This window comes from Hippocampus bargibanti, linkage group LG19 (assembly GCF_051943395.1).
Source record: "Hippocampus bargibanti isolate YZ-2025 linkage group LG19, ASM5194339v1, whole genome shotgun sequence".
NCBI classification, from domain to species: domain Eukaryota; kingdom Metazoa; phylum Chordata; class Actinopteri; order Syngnathiformes; family Syngnathidae; genus Hippocampus; species Hippocampus bargibanti.
The window spans coordinates 3946284-3962501 of record NC_142752.1 but is presented as its reverse complement, the minus strand read 5'-3'; the positions used below and the strand labels follow the sequence as shown (position 1 = coordinate 3962501).

General features: G+C 40.1%; 1 protein-coding gene across 2 annotated transcripts in view; it reads right to left on the bottom strand.

The window, feature by feature from the left end:
• Positions 1-351: 351 nt before the first annotated feature.
• Positions 352-16218, bottom strand: part of nkain2 (sodium/potassium transporting ATPase interacting 2) — a 44116-nt gene continuing 28249 nt past the window's right edge. The window contains exons 4-7 of one of the 2 annotated variants that reach the window (XM_089022606.1): positions 12794-12994; positions 5875-5935; positions 3269-3350; positions 352-1598 (exon numbers count right to left, since the gene is read on the bottom strand). In XM_089022606.1, the coding sequence (XP_088878732.1) occupies positions 1589-1598; positions 3269-3350; positions 5875-5935; positions 12794-12994 (354 nt within the window). In that variant the 3' untranslated portion in view covers positions 352-1588. Of the gene's footprint in view, positions 1599-3264; positions 3351-5874; positions 5936-12793; positions 12995-16218 lie in introns of those variants that run through there. The other variant, XM_089022607.1, reaches the window with a different exon arrangement.

The window sequence follows — 16218 nt, the reverse complement described above, 5'->3', positions numbered from 1 at the left end:
TTTGTCAAATGTTATTTTTATATTTTACATCCAGTCTAAATTGCTGAACTGGTGGTTGTGTTCTCCATCTGCTGACTGAATGGCATAGCAGAGGAGTGCCACAGGGCTCTGTTAGTGTTTCCATAATAAATAATTACTTTGGGAGGAGGAAATAGCTTCCAATCTCACAATCTGAATTCATAATTATAAAATAACTAATTTACATCAATTCATCATAAAAATAAGTTTTTTTTTGGGGGGAGGGGTGTGGTAAAAGCCAAATGTGAATTTAGCAAAACGTCTATTGCTGCGCCAAAGGCAAGACGCGTTTATACCAGAAAAAGTTCCATCCGCAATTTGAGATACAAGAGTTTTGAGTTGCAAGCGCTGTCAGAGAACAAATCAAACTTGTATTTCAACGCAACACCTTCTAACTTCACACACTCACATGAAACACGGGGGCCACTTGTGCACGACATCATACATAATTAGTCAGCTAGAAAAAAAAAACCTACAAGTTCAATGTCACAATTAAATATTTTTCTCCTCTTATTTTGAAACTATCCGTGTGGGCATTTCCCAGTAGTGTAGAAAAACAACAAAGTTCACATTGAAGACGGGTAGCGTCGTAGCTAGTCATAAGTCACGCATGAGCGGTATGAGGGTAGTAAATATGCAAACAGCTTGGTGACACCTCATGCAAACACACTCACACACACATTCTGTTCTAAAGTCCTCACCAGTCACCTCCATAGAGGACTGGATCCGTTTAGGAACGTTTTTTTTTAAGCCTCCGTGTACAAGAGTTGCATGGTAAACAAGGAAGGCCTACAATGTTTTGGTCCCGAGAGTCCAAAATGTCCAGCTAGCAGGCGTTCACACTTTGCGTTCCTGACATACGTTGTGGTGCACATCGGTAAACCTCCAGAGGAAATTCTATAGTGGCAATTTAGTGTATCATGGAATGCTAATTTACCTACAGACTTGAAGTTTCATTATTTATACTTGGTGAGGTTTTGATCGTTGAAGCTGTTGGTCATTGTCGGCTTTCTCAGACGGTGTGAAAAAGGGGGTTTGTGATTGTCATTAATGGTTTGTGGATGTTTGCTTCTTATCTTGTTCTTTGACACTCTGCTTGCTGCTTGTTGCCGGAAGACGAATTAGACAGCAGAGGCCCAACAACGACACACAAAAAAAAAAACGCATTTGCTTGTCTCCTCATTGAACTGTAAACATTAGAATTCACTTTTTTTTTTAACATTGTCTTTAGTCACATCCAGAATCCAAACAATTCTGGATATATTTTATCATTCCTTAGTTGGTCGTACCATTGGTGTCAGTAAGTCTGTCAGGCACTAAAAAAAAGCCAACCAGGTGATCTACTAATCCACAAACACAACAAAACGATTGAAAAAAAACCACCAGCCAATGAAAGCGGGTTATTTCCATGCCTTGTAGTTCTGGTCTCCTACCGCTAGAGGACACTGTCGCGCCATCAGCAGTCCACGCGACGCGTTAAGGAAGTCAGAAAATGTGATGCAGGAACCAAAAGTGTCCTTGTTTGCCAGCATTAGAAACAAACCAAGATGTAGTAAGGCAGCTCCTCGTATTATTTTGACCTGGAAATATAGAAATGGAGACATTTAGATGATGATACACACGAAAAACAAACATTCTGCTTGTGCATTGGTTTGTCAGGGGGAGGCAAATACGATTGGGTATGATTATTGTTATGATGATGATGTTGCAGGAAAAAAACAACGAGACATTTACAATCGTCGTTAACTTTCTTTTTTTCCTAAAATATTTGGAATAAATTAGAGTTGTCTTTTTTAAAAACGGATAAAATCACTGATTGATTTTGTGTGTGTGCGTGTGTGTGTGCGTGTTTTCACCAGAGGGGGCTATGCGTGAAAAAACAGATATATTTCCTCCGGGACATAACAATTTATGGGTCCCTCTGGCTAAAGTCAATAAAAAAGCAAAGTGAAAGAACAACAGCTGTGGGAACAATGAGAGCATATTGATGGTGTGTCGGTGCGTGTGTCACTGTAAGTGTTATAAGTGTGTCAGTGTTGCCGCGTTGAAGCGGGCCGATGATTTACGATGGGCGTTAAGGCCCCCAACAGGGCGACATCAAACTGCGTCCTGGGCCTTTTATTTCTTTTTTCCTCTTGATTTATTCCGTTCTTCCTTTCACTATCGTGATCTTCACGGGAGCGTTGAAACGCATGAAAACAGGATGTGATTTCAGCTCAGCCTAGTTTTTTTTTCTAAATATTTTTAAAAGTGAATCCTTTCCTGACAGAAAAAGGCAAGTGAAGCTTCATTTTGTAGTGTGTCCATCTGGGAAGGATGACTTTTGTAGATTGAGAAATGATGCGTTTAAAGACCTTGGGGGGTGTGGGAAAAATGAAATTCCTTAGATGCGATAAAAATATGGGGTGGGTGGTTGTGATCTTTTATGAAATGCTTTGTGCTCTTTGTAATCGCCAATGGTGGGCCTGCAAGGCCTTCTTTGCTGGCCTAAAAATATCTGAATCACAGACCCATGTGAATTATATTTTGTCCACGAACTCTTATTAAATAATTCCAAATTCTCTTTCCAAATTTTCCCCCGTTGTGCCGCTTCCAAATGTGTGTTTTCGTATTTAAGCAATCACATTTCAGCTATCATTTGTTAGCAGTGTCAGAGATCGACTTTTACGCCTTCACAATCCATTCTGCAGGCCCTATCGCATAAAATAGGTGTCGTTGAAACTACTGTTTTAACCAATCATAATTCGAGTTGGCAACCCAAGGCCTGCTGGAAGGCACTGGCAACGTCAGAATTGTCGCAAATTATGATTGGCTAGCCAATCATAGTATCACATGTCGCTAGTGATAAGCGCATACTGGCTGAAGCTAGCACACAAGCCGCATAAGCAAATATATTGTTGTGTTGATTTAATAGCAGGTTTGTCAACCCAAAATGGCTGAAGGAGAGGAAGAAATGCAGACATACTGTTAAAGCCATTTTCAAGATGGACTTTTCACGAATAGACGGACACTATTAAGGTTGGATAGCTTCGAAGCTAGCAAATATAGCAAATAATATTGCAATTGAATGAGGTTATCATGAATCCACACGTTCATAGTCAAAATTTGAACAGTAAAATGACAGTAGTTCTTAAGTTTGACATGTTATTATCTGGCCAATGGCACCCTCTAGTGGACGTCCACACTCGCAGCTGATTGATTCAGACATAGCACTACTGAAGGCCTAGGAGTGACATTGACTGCTACTTACATATACATGGGCTGTAGTTGAAGGTGGGAGGTCTTCTGAGGCCCCTGGTAACCGTACGAGTCGAATCCGCCTATAAAGTCAACTTGACAGAGAAGGAAAAGCGTCCATTTATTATCCCGTGGCAACTTCTGCCCTTTGGACGGTCTTCTCGCTGTGTGTTGCAAAACCTATTTGAGTATCAGGACGCGCTGGCGTGCGCGCCGAGGCCATTTATTTACGACGCCTTGGGAACGCACGTACGCTCCAGCCCCTAAATTATCTCGGATGGAGCAGCCGGCAGGTGGTTGCTTGCATCAGTCTGCTGCTTTATTTTTCACTTTGATGTCAGAGAGCTCCTTAAAAGTCACTTCCACCCGCGCCGTACACGATTTATTTGTAGTGTGAAATGGAGTCGTCACAAAAAAAAAAGCAGTTAACTCATTCACTGCCAGACAATGTGCAAAAATGTGACCATTCAAGTGCCAGGGTTATAGTCATTGTCAGTCAAATTCCAGGACCCACAGAGTATTGAGTTTTAGGACTATATAAGCATTTAATTAAGCGTAAAAAACCTTAGACTATCTAATTTCATAAAAGAAGAGTTAATTCCTAAATTACATAAATGTGTCTGGACTTATATGAGCTATAAATGGAGGCAGCTGTGCAAAATACAATACAATATGCACCTATTGATTTATATAGTGCTTTAACAACAGCCAAAGGTGTAACAAAGCACTAACATGGACAAAAAGGGAAATGCTGCCCCCTTGTGGAAGGGGGAAAAATTGCCAGAGGTCTGACTAGCACTTTATCTGCACCCCCAAATTCAGGAATGGTGCTTCATGTCATACTTTCAATTCCAGAATAAATTCTAGAATTGCAGTGAATGAGTTAAATGGGATTCTTCATTTTATCGGTCATGCCGATGCAAAGAAGGAAGATCAACACGAAGTTTTCAGACCAAACAAAGTACCCAAAATGCATTGTGTGTTACACTCTCGGTCAGGGGCGTTCCTTTAGTGACGTCACGTCAGGAATCGTCACCAACTCAAAAACAAGACTTCCTGAATATTCAGCGCGAGTCTTAAAATGTAAAATATAGTGATATGCCGTTGAATCTTTGTAAAATACGCTCAGTAGAAGTCATTTGAGGTCATTTTACAAATTATGGACACAACTTGTCCGGAGGTGTCGGTTGTATTTAAACAGAGTAAAAATATATATTGTACAAGGATACATATTTATCCTCACGTCACTTTCTTGACTTTCTTCCCGGAGTTATCGCAAGTAATCCAATAATCCTTTTCAGGTATTCATGAACGAAACTGATAATAAAAAAAAAACAACAGGACGACCGACCGGCTAATCTTTTTTTTTTTTTTTTTTTTTTTGTCCGTCGGTGTTGTCATCGGATCACGGGCGGCGGACGCCACGCCAATCTGATCGTTAAACCGTCAATCAGCGCCACTGTCGGAATTCCCGATTTTTACACACCGCGGGTTTTATTATTAGTACAGTTTTTTTCCCCGCTGACTCATACTGCAGTCCGGCGGTCTTGACACACAACCTGAGCCCTACTATGTGTGTGTGTGTGTGTGTGTGTGTGTGTGTGTGTGTGTGTGTGTGTGTGTGTGTGTGTCATACAATTTGATTAGAATATGGCCAACTGAAGCAGAATAATAATCAGACTAATTAGCTTCCTCAGCAGCTCGTAATGTTCACGAGGGCCCTCGGTGAGCATTAGCCCCCCCCCCCACACACACACTGAATTATTGTTTAGCCCACGCGTTAAAAACTTATCCTGTGACTGTAAAGTGACCTTGAGAGTTTTGAAAGGCGCTTATAAATGAAATGTATTATTATTACAGTGAGACCTCAACTTACAAACACCTCAACTTACAAACTTCAAACGTCAAATTTATGAAAATTAAACCTTATAATAAGCACTATTTTCATAATACACACCCACCACGGCTGGCGGAGTGATCTTCGGCGGAAGCACACGACCGAACAGCACCAGAGGTTAAGTTACCAACATGGAAGGTGACTCTCCTTCCATAAGCCATCAACGACCATCAAAAAGGTCAATAAAACTTTATTTTACAGCACAGTTTATTTCTTTAATTACAGTCCTCATGTAATGCGCCTCTCTTCCCAAACAACAATTCCCTTTGACCTTCGACCTCCAACGCCATTCCATTAAGCCATCGATGACCATCACAAATGTAAATAAAGTGACTTTATGATACAATGCAGTGTATTTCTTTCATTGCAATACAATAGCACATTTATTATACATAGAATAAGGTATGTTGTGTGTAGTTTGAAGGCTTATTTAGTTGAAAAGTATATTTTATGGAAACCCGGGAACGGATTATTCCCATTTTAATGGTTTCCTATGGGATTTTTTTTTTGAGATACACACTTTTCGCCTTACACACTCTGTCTCAGAACCAATTCAGTTCGTAAGTTGAGGTCTCACGGTATATCTATTTTCTCGGTGGATTGTAAAAATGTCGTCATTATATTTTCCACGTACGCATGAAATCAAATTTGCTGTTGGTATTCTGCTCCCTCAAGAGCTAAAGTTTGAATGTGTGTTTGTGTGTATGTGTGTGTAACCTCACAGCTGTCCTCCTCCTCCGAGATGAGCTTGACCACGTAGCAGGCGTAGATGAAGCCCGCCAACTGGAGGAGACACAAAAAAGACATGAAAGCGTGGAGGGAAGTGACCTCAGCGCAGGCAGGAGTCCTCCAACGTCGTGGAAGCTAAAAGAAGCACCCGTGTAAGTAAGTCGCGTTATCTCCAACCACATGACACACAGAGAAAGCTTCGATCGTTCTATTGGTGGAAATGCTCTAGAGAATACAATACAATGCAACGACACGTTTATCTCAAGTTCTTGACCTCGTTCGGCGTAAATAACGTTCACGTCCCAAAGCGGCCGGCGTGCCTTTACGCTCGCCGTTGACTGACGAGTCAATTAGCGTTGCCAAGCTATTCAAGTGCCACAAAGTTGAAGAATAGTGGATGTTTAACCCTTTCAGACGACAGCGGTTACATACAATATTTTTAAGTCATGATGGATAAATACAACCAAATTATGTAATATTACCTGCTCTGGTATTTTCTAAGCGGAATTAAAAAAAAAACATGAATCACAACAAGCTCTGGTTGCGATGGTAACATTTAAACCTTCAAATTAACTCATTCACTGGCAAACTGTGCCAGGGTTTTTGTCATTGTCACTTGAATTCCAGGACCCACATAATATTGAGTTGTATGACTACATAAACTTTCAATTTTGTGTAAGAAACCTTAGACTCTCTTCTTTCATCAGAAAAAAAGTTAATTCCTAAATGATATGGGTGTGGAGTTATATGAGCTTGAAATGAGGGCAGCTGTCCAAAATACAATGCAATATTAGTTTATGTAGCGCTTTAACAACAGCTGAAGCTAGAACAAAGTGCTAACATGGAAAAAAAGGCAAATGCTGCCCTCTCATGTAAGGGAAAAATATTGCCAGAGGCCATTACCAGCGCTTTATCGGCACCCAAGCGAATGATTTAAGATACGCCACGAATAAAAGTCCTTTTTTTAAACTCATTTTTGCTAGCTCCCAGGTTTCTTTTTAGCGGTAACCTGCGTCGAGAGTGATATACCGTAGACTGATTTTTCAAAATAAAAGACTCTTTCAGAGTCTGAAATAAATAAAATGGAAGTTACATAAATAAATAAATAAATAAATAAATAGATGAATGAATGAATGAATGAATGAATGAATAACAGGGTACTCTGCTCTGTTTATTTTCCAAACGTTATAATACGCCTGACAGGCCAATCACTTGTGTTGTCGCTCAAAAAACAAACAAACAAACAACAAACCTGGCAATCTGTCCAATTTTTCAATCAATGGCAAAGCCGTATGACATTATTTGCCGCTTTCCACCGGATGCTGAAGCAGCGTCTGTTTGTGCCCCGCGGCAGGCTCATCGCCTCTGAAAATGGCTTTTTTTTTTTTTTTTTGCTGACTACTTTTTGCGAAGCGCTAACATTAATATCCTGTTAATATTCCGCGGCTACTCAAGTATTGCATTTTGGTGTTGATGCATGTGAACACAATTTCCTGTTGACATAAAAAAACAACAACAAAAAAAGCTTGTATTGTCTTCAGATGCGAAAAAAAAGTCAAGTAAGATACAAAGTCACACAATAGTAGTGCAACTTATCTTAGCTGATGTCTGCTTATGATACTTTTTAGAAAAAACATGTAAATTTGGTATAAAATAAGCATTTTTTTCCCCCCAGATTCACGCTGCTTTCCCTACACCGAGGGAAATTCGGTTTTATCAGTTTCATCCTTAGATTTGTTGCTATGCAACTTCCCATTGACAGATTTACAACTTCAGACTATAAGCAAGCTTTCTTTATGCGTTCTTTACATTCCACGAACTAGACGACAGACGTCGTAGCTATAAAGCGGCTGGAGGGGTTTGCGGCTCTTGTGAAACGACTGCACTAACAATGGCGGCATCATCCATGATCCGTTTTCTCAATTATGGTTACCTAGTAACGAAAGAATATAAACGATAAAGCAATGAATGACATTGTCATGCTGTTGAAAGTGACAAAAAAAAGCCTTTCAGAGTGTTACAAAATGTTCTAGACAAAATATTCCCAGTAATATTTTTAGAATACAATTGATTAATTCTGTTACATTCGTAAACTAAAAGGATTTGATTGTCAGCTTCTGTATTGTATTGTATTGTATTGTATTGTATTGTATTGTATTGTATTGTATTGTATTGTATTGCATTGTATTGCATTGCATTGTATTGCATTGTATTGCATTGCATTGTCTTTAGCATAGCTCCATCTCGTGGATGAATTGCATAACAGAAGCTACTATTTTAGCTTCTACTCAATGCGTCTTATAATGCGGTGCGCCCGAAAGATGAAAACAATTTTTAAAAGAGGTCATATTTGGAAGGTCCCAAGTGCCTTCTAGTTTGGAAAATACAGTACGTTTTATGTAATTTCTGACTTGGATTGGATTAGCCTTTATTAGTCTGGCAGTGGAGAAATTTACATTTCATAGCAGCAAAGTGATGAAAGTACGAGGAAAGAAAAGGAAGAAGTAGAAAAGCAAAATACAGGAGCTGCTGTAAAGGCAGCCACACTTGTGGGCGCCATCTTGAAGTCAAAACAACGAAGAAAAAAAAAAATGACACAAAAGACAATTTCAAGCACTTTCCGCATCCTCTTTGTTGTATGAAGCAGTTCTCGATGAAAGAGGAAAGAATCAAAACATCGTTTTCACCAGTGGATCAGGGACCTCATGGCAAAATGTGCACATCTGCTACAAGCTAAATGCTAAAAGCAAACACAAAGCTCTAGCATCCATTGAAAAAAACAGATGGTCTCACATCCCCTGTCCCACGTACTGTAAATCCGCTTCAATTCCAAGCCGCGACATATCCACATGATGCTCCCTTCATCTCATTTTAGGAACAAACGTGCTAATTCGTAGCAGCACAACGTGGTGTTAAATGTTGACTCTTCCTTTTAGTGCGACGAATCAGTCCCTTGACGTCGGGAGGAGAGCTTTTCGCGAAAAACAAAGACCGCGGAGCCCTCCTGAGACATCCCGACGTTGGCAATCTGATGAGACCTCACTGACCAAGCAAGTTTGCAACGGTAAGCTTGTCTTTAACCAAACCTACCACTGCTGACACCGCATAAAAAGCAAAAAAAAAAAGTGTCCATGTGTTATAATGATGGTGAAAAAAAGCGAATCGTAACATGTAAAGACCGAAATTCCTAATTGATTTTTTTTCTTGCTTTACGATCACGATAAGTACGCATAATCGCCCCGATGTGGCCTGTCTGCGTCTGATAATCTTGTTATTTATTTAATGATTATTTTTTAATTCCCCGCAGCACAAATATTCCGCCTGATTATTAATCCCTCGTCGCTGATAAATCGCCAAGGTGTCTCATTTGACAGGAATAAAACCTGCTAGCGTAGCCGTGATAAGCGTTGGGATTTTACCCAAGCTCTTAGACCGTCCACTGAAGCAACCGCCGTGCCTGAAAAAGGATTTAAAACCCTGAAAACATGTCGAAATGAATCAGGCACAAAATGTCCTTCATGAACAAGCAAACAAGACCCACGCAGGTTATGACTTATTCATCAAATATGCGGATTAGCGTAGCGCAGTAGCCGAGTGACGTGGCCTTGGCATTGTTCTTTCTCCTTTCTTGATCTTTGAATAATAAGCACCCTCTGCAAGCGCTAATCCGCCCTCCGCGAAAAGCTGCTCCCGGATTGTTTTGACCCGAACGATGGCATCGGGGCATAAAGGGCGTCATTATGTCGTGCGCAGACCGTGTTTCCGATTTCCCGTCCATGATTTGTTCTCTCTCTTTGGCTGTGGTCACTTGAGACGTTATTATTAGCCTTGTCGCTACCAAGCATTGCACTTGCCAAAAGCTGTAAACGGCTACTGAAGTCGGTATTGTATTGTATTGTATTGTATTGTATTGTATTGTATTGTATTGTATTGTATTCCATTTAAAGTAGCTCCATCTCGTGGACGAATAGCATAACAGCAGTTGCTATTTTAATGCTAATACAATTACTAATACTAATACAAATACGAATACTAGTACTAGTACTAGTACTAGCACTAGCACTAGCACTAGCACTTGTACTTGTACTTGTACCTGTACTTGTACTTATATAAAAATACTAGTACTGCTACTGCTATTACTGCTATTACTGCTACTACTGCTATTGCTACTACTGCTACTGCTACTACTACTATTGCTACTACTGCTATTGCTACTACTGCTATTACGACCACTATTACTACTATTAGTACTACTCTTACTAATACTATTACTACTACTATTACTACTACTATTACTACTACTATTACTATTACTACTACTACTACTACTACTATTATTACTACTACTATTACTACTACTTCGACTGTTACTATGACTAGTAATAGTAATAATACTAGTAATAGTAATAGTGTTATTAGTAATAGTAATAGTAATAGTAATAGTAATTGTAATGGTACTACTACTAACAGTAATAGTAATGCTGCGACTACTACTACTACTACTACTACTAATACTAATACTAATAATAAATGTCATTTTTATAAGTGCCTTTCAAAACACTCATGGAGACTTTACAGTCACAGGAAAAGTTTAGCTTCTACTCTAAGTGTCTTATAATGCGGTGCGCCCGAAAGATGAAAACATTTTTAAAAAACAGGCCATATATGGAAGATACGCCTTCTACTGTACTCCCAAGTGGCTTCTCGTGTGGAAAATACAGTACATCTTTTGTATTTCCTGACTTAGGAACAAATGTATTAATTTCAGTCGAAGTGTTTGGGTCGAGCAGTGATTCATAAGCCACCGTCAGAGGTCATCAGGGTTGTCCTGAAAAAAGTAAGACTCATCGTGTTTGACAAAAAAAAAATGTCGTTAGAAAGAAATCTTCCCATTATCTGGCTTTCTACAGAATTACGGTGCTGAGCTCATGAGGATATTTTGTGATTTTCTGACGACGAAAAAAATAGGTTGATTTGAGTGCAGGCTCCCGGCCACCCCCCCCCCCCCCCCCAAAAAAAAAAAAAAAAAAAAAAAAAAAAAACAAGATTATTTTTGGCTGATGAAATAACCCCCTCCCCTTATTTTTTTTTTTTTTGCTCGGGGCATTTTTTTTTTCTTACCACTCACAGAAATTACACTCAAGACCTACCCGACTGGAAGCCTGGTCTTAAAAATGCCTGCCGTCTCAATTACTGCTCTCATGGTACAGGAGAAGAAGCGAGAGCGAGAGAATTTTTTTTTTTCCCTCCCACCGCTGAGCTGAAAACGTTGCGTCGCAACGCCTCCACAATACCGAATCGCTCCTCCTGCTTACTTTCAGATCAAATCAGATCAAATCGTTATCATGTGGAAATGATAACGCCAAATCCGATGCGTTTGATAGCTTCGTCCGTGAACTCATTCACTGCCATTCACAAATTTATTCGGGAATTGAAAATGATGTTTTTTCATGCTTGGGTGCCAATAAAGCGCTGGCCATGGCATCTGGCAATGTTTTTTTTTTTCGTTTCCACAATGAGCAGCATTTCACTTTTTTTCCATGTTAGCGCTTTGCTCCAGCTTTAGCTGTTGTTGAAGCGCTATATACACCAAAATGTATGTATTGTATTGTATTTTGGACTGCTGCCCTCATTTCAAGCTCATATAACTCCATACTCGTATAATTTAGGAATTAACTTTATTTCGGATGAAAGAAGACAATCTAAGGTTTCTAACGCTGTATTGAATGACTGTGTAGCCCTAAAACTGAATAGTTTGTGGGTCCTGGAATTCAAGTGACAATGACAAAAACCCTGGCACTGGAGTGGACGCATTTTTGCACGTTTGGCAGTGAATGAGTTAAAAAGTAAAATTATTTTATTTATCGACAAAAATGCGCGTTAGATTTTTTTTTATAGTGTTGAACCGCAGAGAGGATAAACGTGTATCTTACTAATAAGTCAGGTAGTGCACGGTGGTGCCTACAAATACAGTGATACCTCGGCTTACGAGCGCTTTAGCTCACGAACTTTTCGCCTTACAAACGTTACATTTGCGAGAATATAATCTTGTCATGGGAACTAGTTTCCGGAGGACGAACCAAACCACACAGCGCCACAGTGGCTGGCGGACTAGTTTTCCACACCCACTTTGCGTGCAGATGTGGTTTGTTATCGAGTGGAGTACTTTTTTTCTATTACGGGACCGAGAATGACCCCACCCACAGTCTAGTGTTGAGCCGAAGAGGACACATAAGAAAATTCACAGGATCACAGTCACACGATCCGTTTTTCTGTGGGTGTGCAGCGGCAGCCACATGCGCCAGCGTTCACTCAACCCGGAATAACTCAAGAAGATAGAAAGTTAGCTAGCTAGCTAATAGATAACTAATGGCTATCTAGCTAACATATAACTAATGGCTAGCTAGCTAGCTAGCTAATAGATAACTAATGGCTAGATAGCTAGCTAGCTAATACATAACTAATGGATAGCTAGCTAGCTAATAGAGAACTAATAGAGAGCTAGATAGCTTATAGATAGCAAATAATAGCTAGCTAGCTAGGTAGCCAGCTAGATCACTAGCTAGATAGCCAGCTAGGATGATTCCGTGCTTCTTGCCATACTTTCAGTTGACAACATCTCCTTTCTTTCTGCTATGCATCTTATGTCCATTTTTGTTCAGTGTGAAATGACACGATATTTTATCACCCTCACCAGAAGTAACATAAAATCGGTCACCTCAGAGCGGCGGGATAAAGATTTTGCTTCGAGTTATACAAATAAATCGCCGTCGCCCTAATCACGGCATTGTAAATGTATTACGATAAGATGTAAAAAAGACAGGATGAAGAGACTATCCATCAATTTGGGACCGTTTACTCGAAATACTCTCTCGAATTGACAACGCGGCGCCAGAATTGGATTGTACTTACAGCCAGGAGTATCTGCAGTGAAGAATGAGCCACTTCCACAAACTGAAAGTCCATCAGGCACCCGGATATCGATATGTATCGGTGGTCCTCGGGGGCCCAAGATGGAGGTGGACTGATGGGGGTCACCCTGCACCCGGGGCCGTTTTCCATCCACCAAGAGCGATGCATGGACAGGTTGAAGGTCAGGACAAGGTCAGAGTCCTGCGGAGATGGAGAGAAAGTGAGCCAGAGGTGAAACGAACGCAGGAGAGGCCGAATGTCACGTTCGCCGTTTAAACACATTTTAATGAAAGCCAAACGGTTTGTCATTACCGGGGCGGCGACTTGAATAGAGATAAGAGATAAAAAAAAAAACAAGTGGAAAGATGTCGGTGGCTAAAAATAAATCAGAAAATGTACAAGCTCCATTGAGGCAGCAAGAGAGGGATGTTAAGATCACACAAAGATACGGCGATAAAAATCATCTAAAAAGCTCTAATGATTTATTTGAAATCGTTAATATTATTCGGAAGGCGCGACAGCAAAGGTGTTAACATTAGCTATCTCTTAGCTAGATAGCTGGCTAGTTAGCTATTTGCTAGCTATTAGCTATCTTGCTAGCTAGCTATCTAACTACCTATCTATTAGCTCTCTAGGTGGCTATCTATCTATATCTACAGTATTAGCAATCTATTAGCTGCTAGCTAGCTAGCTATTTGCTAGCTATTAGCTATCTTGCTAGCTCGCTATCTAACTACCTATCTATTAGCTCTCTAGGTGGCTATCTATCTATATCTACAGTATTAGCAATCTATTAGCTGCTAGCTAGCTAGCTATTTGCTAGCTATTAGCTATCTTGCTAGCTCGCTATCTAACTACCTATCTATTAGCTCTCTAGGTGACTATCTATCTATATCTACAGTATTAGCAATCTATTAGCTGCTAGCTAGCTATTTGCTATCTATTAGCTATCTTGCTAGCTAGCTATCTAACTACCTATCTATTAGCTCTCTAGGTGGCTATCTATATCTACAGTATTAGCAATCTATTAGCTGCTAGCTAGCTAGCTATTTGCTATCTATTAGCTATCTTGCTAGCTAGCTATCTAATTACCTATCTATTAGCTCTCTAGGTGGCTATCTATCTATATCTACAGTATTAGCAATCTATTAGCTGCTAGCTAGCTAGCTTTCTATCTATTTGAGTGACTTCCGGGTTGAGTGAACAATGGTGCGTGTGGCTGCCGCTTCTTACCCACAGAAAAACTCATCCTGTGACTGTAAAGTGACATTGAGAGTTTTGAAAGGCACGAATAAATAGAATGTATTATTATTATTTATTAAACAGATTAAAAAAAATAATTAAATGATCACAAAATCTCAATGTTATTTAGTACATGTGACAATTTGAAATTTCGGTCAAGATTTATGTAAGTTGACGCGCATGATTCGCTTTCACGGAACACATAAATCAGAGTTGTCCAAGTCAAGGCCCGGGGGCCAAATCTGGTCCGCCACATCATTTTATTCGGTCCATGAAAAAAATGATCTAACTTGTGAAATTCCATGATGTTTTCTAAAGTGCTAACCCAAATTTCAAATTGTCGTATGTAAACCACAATAACAGTCATTATTTTTTTCTTTCAAATTTAAAAAACTAGTTCTTCATAAACTCATTCACTGCCAGACAATATGCAAAAAATGTGTCCACTCCAGTGCCAGGGTTTTTATCATTGTCACTCGAATTCCAGGACTAACAGAATATTGAGGATTAGGACTCCATAAACATTCCATACAGTATAAAAAAAAAAACTTAATTTCTCTTCTTTCATCAGAAAAAAAATGAGTTAATTCCTAAATGATATGGGTCTGTAGTTATCTGAGCTTGAAATGTGGGTGGCTGTCCAAAATACAATGCAATACATACACATTGGTTTATATAGCGCTTTAACAACAGCTGAAGCTGGAACAAAGCGCTAATATTGAAAAAAGGGAAATACTGCCCCCTTGTGGAAACCCAAACGGATTCCCCAAATTCACAACAACCCCGGAGAGGAAACCAGAACTACTGTACAATTTGGTCCGCGGCAAGAAATGACTTTGAGACCTTTGACGTACAAGGGCCCTTGGGTTTGATACCCGTGGCGATTGAACCGTCCTGCCCGTGCCGTGATCAATTGGCTTATCAACATGGTGGCCACGTTTATCCTCCATGTTTGTTCAGTGCGCAGTTGTAGAAGATAAAAGGTCGGGTGACTCCATTCACAACACAAGAGAGAGGACGTCGCTCTCTCTTGTTCTCTTCATCTTCACTCCACATTCATCCAAAATGTTCATTTCCCCCCTCCGCTAATGTTCCCATCTAATTAATTTATATGGCGCTTTGCTTTGTCTCCCCCCTTTTTTTGGGGGTCTCTTTCTCTTCTCGTGTAATGACTTAATGCCTCATTAGTGCTGAGCTCTGATTAATACCGTCTCCCCTTGTTGTCTTTGGTCTTTTGTAATGAGTAAAAAAAAAAAAAATCTCGCAAAATGGCTTCTCTGTCATCGGCCTCCCGTTGTCAACGCGACCTGCATCCATCCTCCTTTTATCTTTATTTCCGTCTCGCACCCTTTTCGATTCCTGTTTTTTTTATCTACCGCCTTGGCTTTAAATGAACCGCGATCATCCGCAACAATCAATATCGCTGCAATTTTTATGGGTGTGGGGTTAAGAGTCACTGAGAACCATTGAGGTTTCACAATCGTGCAATTAGATTGGATTGGATTAGCCTTTATTAGTCTCGCATTGGACATTTCGCAGCAGCAAAATGATGAAAAGAAGAGAAAAGGAAAGAAGGAAATAGAAAAAACAAAACACAGGAACTGCTGTAAAGGCAGCCACTCTCGCTGCGCCATCTTGAAGTCAAAATAACGAATAACACAAAAGACGCCAGACAGCCATTCAATCCTAAGCACTTTCAGAGGAGAGTGCGCATTTCAAAACTCTCAAGGACACTTTACTGTCACAGGACATTTTTTTTTCTGTGGGTGAGCAGTGGCAGCCACACGCGCCAGCGTTCACTCAACCCGGAAGTAATCAAGTAAAAAAAAAAAAAACTAAATGACAACAGAAAGACACAGAGTCATTCATTCTTCAGCACTTTCTGTCCCCACTTTGCGACATGAAGCAGTTCTCGATGAAAGCGGAGAGGATCAAAGCGTCCTTTTCCCCAATGGATCAGTGACATCATGGCGGAATGCGCACGAATTGCTACAAGCTAAATGTTATAAATGATATATCAAACACGAAGCTGTAGCATCCATTAACGAACAGAGATCGTCTCACATCTCATATCCCACGTACTGTAAATCCGCTTCAATTCCAAGCCGCCTATTCCTGCTGGGTGAAAAGGCGCAACCGCTAACACTAAAAAGTGATCAAAGAAAACGAAAAAAAAAAAATAA